This window comes from Cryptosporidium ubiquitum, assembly GCF_001865345.1.
Source record: "Cryptosporidium ubiquitum isolate 39726 chromosome Unknown contig_7, whole genome shotgun sequence".
NCBI classification, from domain to species: domain Eukaryota; phylum Apicomplexa; class Conoidasida; order Eucoccidiorida; family Cryptosporidiidae; genus Cryptosporidium; species Cryptosporidium ubiquitum.
The window spans coordinates 386,194-396,605 of NW_021639830.1; the positions used below are offsets into that span (position 1 = coordinate 386,194).

Here is a 10,412-nt window from a genome sequence, read left to right on the forward strand (position 1 = left end):
TTTGGTGTTGGCGCCTAATCTAACCTAGATTAAGCGCTCAATTATTTTTTACATTTATTCAATTGTTGCAGGCATAAAGTAATTCTGTGGTTTGTATTAGAGTTTTTTTTAGTTAAGAAAAAAATAATGCTTGGGTAATGCATCTTAGGTAATATTTTGCTTTGATTATATACATATTTTTAAATCATCTTTACTGAAAAATGATCAATTGATTTAAAGTGCATCTGATGATGGATGCATGTATGGTTGCATGCATGCATCTTGGTTTTAACTCGAAATTGATTTAGTGAACAATGAAAATAATATAAAATAGTTATAGTTACCGTCATTATACATTTCAGTAAATATGCAACGGTCTTCTTTACAATAAGGGGCGGAAAACTTTAAATTATAATTAGTGTTGACATTAAAGAATTCAATTAAATTTTTTTTATCCTATTCTTTTCTCTCGAGAATTAAAATAAAAAAACTATTGATTTATATCTATTTTATTCAGGAGTAACCAGATTTAACTCTATTTCTTTTTTTTGAACAGTGTTTTACTAAATAAATTGAAAACAGGTAATCTCATAGAATACCATATACAAACAATATAAGGGCTCACAAAAGTTCCAAATAAAGTTCATGAAGTACCTAAAATCCAAGGCAAGATGAAATAGAGAGAAAAAGAGAAAAGTAAAGAAACGGAAAAAAGTAATACCCGATAAATATGACTCTTTCAAAAGTTCCAGTGCTTCTGGGGATGCCTAAAGAAATAATAATGGGAGTATGTTATTTTTTAAACCCAAAAGATACAATTAGCCTGAGTTTAACATGCAATTCTGCGTATTTGATAATACACAATAATCCAATAATTTGGAGATTTTACTGCCATAAATTTGGTTTTGTACAAAGTAAGAAGGGGAAAAAATGGTGTTTGGAGAAAATACATGAAGTTTCAGGAAATGAGAGGAAGGATTTAGATTACTATTGGTTTGAAAAAGAGAGGATGGGTAAGATAAGTAATATAAACAGTAAGAGAAATACAAACATACCCAAGGAAGAAGTTGAAGCATATTCAATAGAGTTTGGTGAAGATGAAAACTATCTCAAGATCTTAGAATACAATTGGTGGAATGAAGGAGATTCTGGAATAATAATAAATCATGGAAAAAAGCCAGTGCCAGATTTGGATAATAGTGAATTGGAGAATATAAGATTAGACATTTCACTTGCAACAGAATTAGTAAACTGGAGATTAGTTTTTTATATGAACATACTAAATGAAGACCCAAATCATATTTTCTGGTTAAGAATTGGGACTAGTATAGATATAATGACTCCAATAACTTCAGTTAAGATTGATCCAAAGATATACAAAGATATGGACGATGCAGTAATTAGTAAAATATTTGATTTTTCCAAAAAAATCAAATATTTGTCAACTTTACATACATGTAGACATTTTATCCGACTTCCATGCCCAATAAGGATTCGAGAAATTTTGATAGGAGGAAGAATTGGTAACATTATTAGTTCAGAGCCAAATTCACACGGGAGATATCTTCTTGAGTTACCGAAAGAACTTGTTCATATGGTAGACATTAATGTTAAACCAAATCCTAAATATGATGAAGAAGATTACATTGGAACTAAAAAACTACAACTCCCAATAAACATTCACAGAAAGTCCTTTATTGGGGGATCTCCAAAAATTGGAGCTCAATCCAAGGCAGAAGGAAGTGATATAAGTGTATTAGAGGGAGAAGAACAAGAACAAGGAGAGGAGGATAGTGAAGTAATGTACAAAATAACTTCAAGTTCAATAGAGTTTGTTAATATAGCGAATGCATTTATATCCTATGCTAGTAACCCAAACTGGACAACTTCCTTGACTCCAAGGTCAATTTCAGCTTTCAGAAAAATGGAATTTCCAACCAGCCACGGTAATCAGTTTTTTTCTGAAGTATTGAGCCAAATACATAAAGTTGAAAAGGGTGTCAAAGAAGGAATAAAATTTGGAGCTATTAATGACTACTACTCAAATACAAATTTGACCCACAGCCCAGTAAACTGTACAACCCCATGTTCAGTAATAAACAGGACATGCAATTTGGAGTTTCAAAATATAAGGCAATACTTCAAGATGTTATGCTCTAATTCGATTATATTTAATATGTTTGCAACCAGTGTTAACTTACAGGATTCAGCATTTGAGGGTGACCAAAGCTACTCATGTTGGTGTGAACACCCTAAGAGTCTGTTGGGATGTACTTGGTATTATAATCCCACTAAGTCCAGTCTAAATGATATAAAAAATTTCAATTCAGGTTTATTTTTCTCTATGGAAAATTCTTCAACAATAAATACTAAGTTGCCACGAAATATTTGTTCCAAAGCTAATTTAGAGTTAATATTAACTATAATTCAGAATAGTCACAGCTTAGAGAGACACCTAAATAGAAAATTTATATCTTTAAATAGAGAAGAAATGTGCCTGGCTGATTTGATTTATTTAATAAAATCAAGCTTGAATGGAATTATAAATGATTGTGTTAAAGATGAACTTAGCTACAATATCTTCATATTAAGAGGTATAGGGTGGAGGAAGCTGAATGATTATGAAAATGATGAGATTGAAGAAAATACTAAAACATTATTATTGGAAAAGGAGATAGAAAAAAGAATTTATGGCGAGAGTTTAACAAAAAACGAAAAGGTTTTGAGTAAATTGAAAGTTTATTCAGGAGATCTACTTGGTAATTTAGTAAAGAATTTCTTTTTTATGAGTGGTGAGAAGATTGAAGTAGAAATAAAACAAATAGAAGCAGAAGAAATTTATGAGGATCTTAAAGAACAGTATAAAATTCATAAAGAATTTGTGATCCCCGTTACCTGGTCTTCAGACGGCCTGACACTGTCAAAAATCAGCTTCTTACCAATAAAGATGGAAGGAGGGGAACAAGGCTTTGTATTAAATGGTAGTATTGGTAGCTCAAATAACTTAGGAGAGTATCCATACGGAATCCAAAAGACATTTTCAGGAATTTCAAATATGTCAACAATGCCTTCATTTTCATCATTTTCATCTTTAGAAGGCCATATGTTAAATTCTGTAATAAAATTTTCAAAGTGTAAAATAATCACTTTGCATAGAGAATCAAATAGATTTAGAGAGCACAGAGATCACTCAAATGATATTTCAGTACACAATTCAGAATCTAAAAATAGCTTTTGTTTGAAAAGCTTAATAAAAAACACAAACGAAATTTACAAAGATCTAATAGCAGGGAAATTCTATGTTGATCATATATCAAGATTCCCAAGCTTTAATTCACTACCAATTCACAACACTTTATATTTTAATTCTTCAAATTCAGAAAATGTTAGAGGTGATAAAAGTTTTAAAGAAGAACACTTAATTAAAAATCAATATAAATTCACGCTACTAGAAAGTTCGAAGGATACTAGACAGTTTGAATTTCACTCAGATAGATCCGATCTTATCTTAATTGGAACTTCTTTAGGAAAAATTAAATTGATTGACAGGTATAACGATGTTATTTTGGGTGAAAAAGGTAAGTTGATTTTTATAAACGAGAATACATTTGAAAAGGAAATAAAGAAAAGGTTGATATATTTTCAAAAATCCAGATTTGGATGGATATTGCAATATTTAATTATAGTAGTATTTTATTTGATGGTTATGCCCCGTGTATTAATTACGTGTAATATACGTGGTGGAATTCACTAAATTGCATGAAAAAAAGTGGATTTTGATTTGCCACTTTTACATGTTTGCATGCAATTCAATAAGGAATTAAATATTGCAAGTTCATTAAATTCAAGGAGGCACTTACATATCACATGTATATTTCATATATTCATCTGATATTCCTAAAATAAGATTCTCGGAAAAAATGGCTAAACTGATTTTAACTTTTTTCTTTTTCAAACTTTTTTAGGAATCTCACTGAGCCCTATTATTGGTTTATCTTGGTTTAATTACCACCCACAAACATTCGTAGCAGGAAGTTGTTTATTAGGGACAATTTCAATTTTAAGTTATAAAGAAAATCCATTTTACCAGCCAATAGATTGTTTTCAAGACCAGGATAACAAGCATCAAGGGAATAGAAAAGCTGATCAGGATAAACAAGATGACAAATTTCCTTATTTAATTAACACAGAAAACAAGAGTAAATCATTTCCACAATTAAGTTCAATTTCGGTTAATGCTACAGATGATTATTACTTAGCGAGTGGGTTTGGAAAATCTGTTGGTTTGTATAATACACATACTGGATCTCAAATAAAAATACTACCGAGTATGCATATGTCACATATTAACATTGTAAGATTTGCAAATTATCATCCACATATATTTTCTACAGCATCTTTTGATTCAAGCTGTAAACTATGGGATTTAAGACAGAAGATTTATGGAAATGACCCCATTATAAAGTTTGAATTACCATGTATGGCAATTATGTCATGTTTTTCTCCAAAGAATGACCTCAAAATGGTCGTAAGCGGAGTAGATGATTATCTTAAACAGCTGGATTTGAGGTTCAAAGAAACCATTAATGGCAATGGATGCAGAAACTTCACTATTCCTACTCTGAGGGACTCACAAAGCTATAGAAGGTCAGTTTACAATTCTAATGGAGATTTTGTTCTATCCATAAACACCAAGGACAAATATGTTCGAATTTTTGATTCTGAAAATCTTTCTTCAAAATTTAATTTTGGGTATTTTCACATTTTGAATGCTCATCAGGAAGTATCAAAAAGAAAATCTTCTAATTACTCTTCTCAGGTAATTCACACATTAAATGAAAGTGCAAAATTTAACCCATATCTTGAGAGAGAAACCTCAGAACCGATAAATTCCGGAAACTCAAGACGAATAGCTAATACGGAGGAAGGAAGAGTATTAGAAGAAGAGTTTACAAGGATTGGTCAAACCACAAACAGTGAGCAAGGCAATGAACCAGGTAGTGAAAAAAAGGATTATAGCTTGCTTTCAGTAAGGGGGCATCCAATATATGCAGATATTGGAGGTTTTTTAATCTCAGAGTCAACAGGAAACTCAAAGCTCGCGCTTCTAAAGTTTGGAAAGGTTCTTAAAGGATAAATTTATATATAAAAGTATTAGGGGAAGTTTGGAAAATTATTGGAAACTTGGTTTGATAAAAGTAGTAAAATTTATATATGGGTTTTGCTCATTCTGAGATGAGATCTGGCTCAGACTGTGTAGGATATTTCCAATTAAAGCACCCAATACAGATGTTTGAGAAAAGACAATGTCTGTGATGTGTTCTTCAAGAAATGTCTTACATATAAGGATTATATCTTGTTGGGAAAAGATTTTTTCCGACCCAGAAGGTGAATATTCATAATACTTTGAAAATAAAAATTCCAGGCAGTTATATGCTTTTTTCAAGATTTCATCTGGGATTGGTACTTGTTGGTTGTACAAGTTATCATTGTAAGGTAAAAGATTAGGCGAAGAGAAATTTTTGTTGGTTATATTTTTGCTCAAATCTTTACTAAGTTCATTCTTGGTGTTGTTTATAAAATTTAGGCAGTCTTGGTCTGATCTAATAATACTCTGAATGCAATCAATTATGGCATTTTTAAGTAAATTTGGGTGGCTTAATTTTATATAAGAGTTTAAAGGTGTTGGAATCTTTATATTGTCGCTTTTGCTTGGAGACAGATTAAGTGGATCAAATGGTAAAGCCCTAGGACCAACTTTTAATAGTTGGATTAAAAGATTTTTAATCAGAGAAATGTGGATATCGGAATATTTTGAGTGGTTTCCTTGATTTGTAAAGTTTATATACTGTTGAAGGTATTTTTGAATAATATGTAACGATGTCTCCAATATATTCGGATCTGGAAAGTTTAAAAACTCAATCAATATCTCTAAAGAAGATTTCATCAGATTTTGATTTAAAAGAAAGACTTGAGACAAAGAAATATGTTTTGGCTGTGTCTTGCTCTTTTGTGAAGAGTAATTTACCGTCTCTTCATAGTCCATCAACATTGGATCCTGAAATTCGTAATCTTCATAATAATGATTTTGATTATAATGGTATTCATAATAATCCATTTGAAAATCTTCATTATTACTAGATCCTGATTTCAGTTTAACTGGATGATTACTTAATTTGGGTTCAGTTTTTAATTTAAAGCTTGAATTGCTTTGACGGTTTGTACTCAGAATGAATCTATTCACAATTTTTAAAATAATAAAAGAAGTTTCTGACAAGTCATTATAATGTGAATTGTAAATCACATTATAAAGAGAGTTATCTTTTAGATTACTTGGAAATTCTTTAAAATCAATATTTAAATTGAGTAATACTCTAAATGGATCTTGAAAAGGTATTGATGAAGATACGTTTTCCAAACTTAAATTTCTTAATTCCGAAATAGACGAAGATAATATATATGCTTGTGAGATCATTAGTTTTTGCCACTCAGATCTAAGCTTATCAAGTACTGAAGGGACAAATCTATTGGAGAATACCTCTTCCAAGAATATGTCGGTGGGATACCCATCTTGGAATCTAGGGAGTGATTGAGGAGAGAAAATAATGTACCAACCATTTTTAATAATAAAGTTTAAAATATGAATGGGCAAAGATCTGATTGGATCTATTAATGTTTTTAATAACAGGTTAACATTTCCCTCCTCAAAGTATAATCCTGGATTCGGAATCATGCTAATAGCTTGATCATGAAAAATATCTTTGCAAGTACCCAAGGTGAAAGTTGATACTAGTAACTTGATTAAAAGATTTCTTATAGAAAAGGTAAGTCTTCTGATTTGAAGAAAACTATTATAGAAAATCATCCTGTAGCTCGTAATTTGAGACAATTTAATTATTTTGAAGTCAGATTGGTTTTTAATACCACTCCTAGCCATCCATTCTTGGTCTGAAATGGAATTAAAAAGAGAAATTATATTTAATTCTTCCAATTGGGATTTATTACTATTATCACAAATTTTCAAAAAAACTAAAGTAATTAAACAAATTGAATCAAATATTTGCCTCGATAACTTTTCTAAAGGATGCCTCAAAACTAAGTGAGATCTTTCTTCTTTGAGAAATCCACCATTTTTAAGAGATGAAAATTCGTCTGGTAATTTCACATTTCCAAAAACAGAGAATAATAATGTTAGAGAATTTTTGAGAAGAACCAAATTCTTCCAGTTTTGTTCGCTTGGCTCCCTAGACATTCTTACAGCCTCCACAAGATCTCTAAATAAGAAATCCAGAACTTCCTCTTGGTTAGAGAAATTAAAAGAATTTCTTGAAAGTAGGCTAAATGCCACTTTAGATGCCATTTCACAGCTTTCTGAAATTCTATTAAAGTTCCCTTCCGCATTTGTAGCAGCAATTAAAACAGAGCTTAAAGTCATCTTTTCTTCAAAACAAGTACCGGAACTATTCAAACTTTCATTTATTACTTGAATAACCATTGAGAGATTTTCTTCAAACAATTTTGGCTGACTTAATAAAATTCTTGACAGACAATAAGATGCTGTCTTTCTTAATTCGGGAATTATTAGTCCTCCAGAATTTGTTAAGTAACTCATATAAATACTCAAAATCCCATCTTTTTTAATCATGGTACTTACGTCTTTGTATAATTCCTGATACCATTCTACACAAATTACAGTCTGAGATATGAAAATAAGACGTCTTGATTCTAAGAAATGCCCACAAAGTTCTAACAAAGGAAGTTGTAATATACCATTCATTAACTTAAATAACGATGAAATCCACACTTTTTGTTCTTTATAGTTTACATCTTGGCTTAAAAGATCAAAGAATGATGGGATGGTTTTTAATTCAAACTTGGTACTAGGATCTAAAAATGCATCATTTTTAGGCAAATTATGGATGTTAAAGCTGATTCTATTAAGGATTGTCTCAAGTATTAAAAACATTCCATCTATAAAAACGCACTTTTGACATAAATTTTGAACAGAGCTGTTATTAGAAGAATTTTCTGAAGAATGGAAACTGCATCTTGAGTTGAAAGGATGTGAGCTGAAAATGAAAACTGCAATATTCAGGCAGGTTTCCATAAGTTTTTCCAGAAGTATTCCCTGCCCAAAATCAACAAGAGAATTCACCAACTGAATTATTCTGGTTTTTAAAGAACTATAAGAGTTATTAAAAGATCCCAAGTTATTACTGCTATTTTTGGAAATGAGCATATTTTCTGATGTTTCAACATCCCCAAAGAACTTAATATGTGAAGAATCAACAATATTGTACTGATCCAAAAGTTTAAAGTACTTTGAAGCTATTAGAGAAAAATTATAAGGTTGATTTGGAAAGTGAAAAAGAATATTTACAGTTTCAGAATTAAGTTTTGTTAAAGAATTAAAGATCATATTTGAGATCATGGAATTCCACGGGTTCCACTCATCTGTTAAATAGTTGATCTTTGGATCCCCAATACGAAGCGACCTAATGTATAGAAATACCAACAAAATATCAATTTGAAAGCCTTTAACCAAATAAAAGTACTTGGATTCATCTTTGTACAAACTTGGTAGTTCTTTAACAAGAATCTTTAAGATTTGGCAAAGAGTGGAAACCGCTAAATCACAGACTGAAATGTAAGGATGCATGCAAAATGCCAAAGTTATTTTCCAAACCAAAATAATTACATCCATTTTATTATTCGAGTTCTCCAAAGTAATATTATCTGGAATTCTTACTATAGCTGGAATACAACCCTCTATAAGATCTTTAAACAACTTTATCCAGTTCAAATGCATCAAACTTGTATCATAATCTGGATCTTCTGAAAATAATTTTGGATTCAAAATTGTATTTTTTACTAAGTTTGCAACTCCAAGTACAAATCTATTTAGATCCTGGTAATCTAACACAAATATTGCTCCTTTTTTTTGTTTTGTCAAATTTTGTACAAGAGAATCCAAAAGATCTAAAATTTCTTCGTTACTATCTAGAATCCCAGTATTATGTAAAATAATCAAAAGATCATCTAGTCTCAAATTCAGTAACTTTCCAGAATCTATTATATTTGTTAAATTTTTCAAACAATCCAAGCTTTGTTTTATTAAAGAAATATCATAATTACTTATATTGGATTCCAACATTTTCTCCTTCCTTTTAAAGTTACATGCATTCCGAAGCTCATTACTAATTATATGTAATACTGGTTCAATTTCATTGCATAATCCATTTGTGGAAGAAGCTCTCATTTTTGAGTTTATTTCATTTGTATTTGAATTAATTAAAGTTTCCGAAATCTCTTTTGTAATACCCAAAACAAGTTTTGTTAAATTTGTAATATTTCTATTTCTTAGAAAGTTTTCATTAACTAATACTATTCCAGAATTATCAAAATTCACAAGTTTGTTTCTATAATCTAAAATAGCCTTCATAAATACTTTCCAAGATACAAAGTAATCCTGAATAATTACTCTGCTAAAGGTACAACAAAGCTTTCTTATTGCAAATGAAGAACTCACCAGAATCAAATCATCATTTATGCAATCTATTCCACACACGGAAATCTCCAAAAGTTTATTTCTTACTCGAGATTTATCTTCATTACTTAATAGTACCCATTTTCTCTTCACAAACTTATCCAAAATTGATAAACTAATAAATTCCACTCCATGTTGCAAATCTTCTCCTATTGAGCCATTTTTACTTTTATATTTTGCTGATTTTAGTACTTCAAATACCACTTCATCTATTCTCAAGTTATCTTGATCGCATATAGTATCCAAGAAATATTCTGCCTGAGATCTTTCTCTGACCATACAATTGCCCACATTTATAGACTCAACCACTGTATTTTTACTTGGGTCCAAAGTTATTATTATATTTGAGATAATCTAAAAACAGTTAATTAAATTTGATTTTGTTAATTTATCTCTTATTACAATTATCACTTGAAACTCGGTACTTTTACTCACCTTTTCTATCAGATCCTCCTCCATTAAATGAAATATTAGATTATTCCGGTTTACCGAATATTGTCCTTGAACACCTAATTATGGATTTTCTTCTTCTCCTAACTTTAATCCATAAATATTGCAATCAATTATACAAAAATATTTACTTTCATGAGTTTTTATTGTTTTAACTTAACCATAAAAAAATCATATTGGCGCCAAATTGACCTGTAGAACCGGTATTATAAAAAGAAGTGCATGCAGAGTGATGTGGGGGAGAAAAAAAAACATTAATGTAAAATTTTTGGAGGGAAAATCCAGTTTTGAAAGCCCTTAATAAACTTTTTATGAGATTTTAGTTTTTAGATTTAGGAAGGATTTAAGAAGTTCATCTAATTAGACCTTATAATTATGGTATGAATTTTAATCAAAAATAAATGAATCAAGAGATAATTAACTAGGTGAAGAGAAA

The 10,412-nt window shown here is 30.1% G+C and overlaps 2 protein-coding genes across 2 annotated transcripts; one reads left to right on the plus strand and one right to left on the minus strand.

The window, feature by feature from the left end:
* Positions 1-709: 709 nt before the first annotated feature.
* Positions 710-5,116, plus strand: cubi_00706 (uncharacterized protein; the record flags this gene model as incomplete). The annotated part of the gene is made up of 2 exons (XM_029017719.1): positions 710-3,557; positions 3,945-5,116. 2 exons carry the CDS (start codon positions 710-712, stop codon positions 5,114-5,116), a joined length of 4,020 nt encoding a protein of 1,339 aa, XP_028873517.1.
* Positions 5,117-5,152: 36 nt separating this feature from the next.
* Positions 5,153-9,985, minus strand: cubi_00707 (uncharacterized protein; the record flags this gene model as incomplete). Its single annotated transcript, XM_029017720.1, has 2 exons — positions 5,153-9,880; positions 9,962-9,985. 2 exons carry the CDS (start codon positions 9,983-9,985, stop codon positions 5,153-5,155), a joined length of 4,752 nt encoding a protein of 1,583 aa, XP_028873518.1.
* Positions 9,986-10,412: the final 427 nt, after the last annotated feature.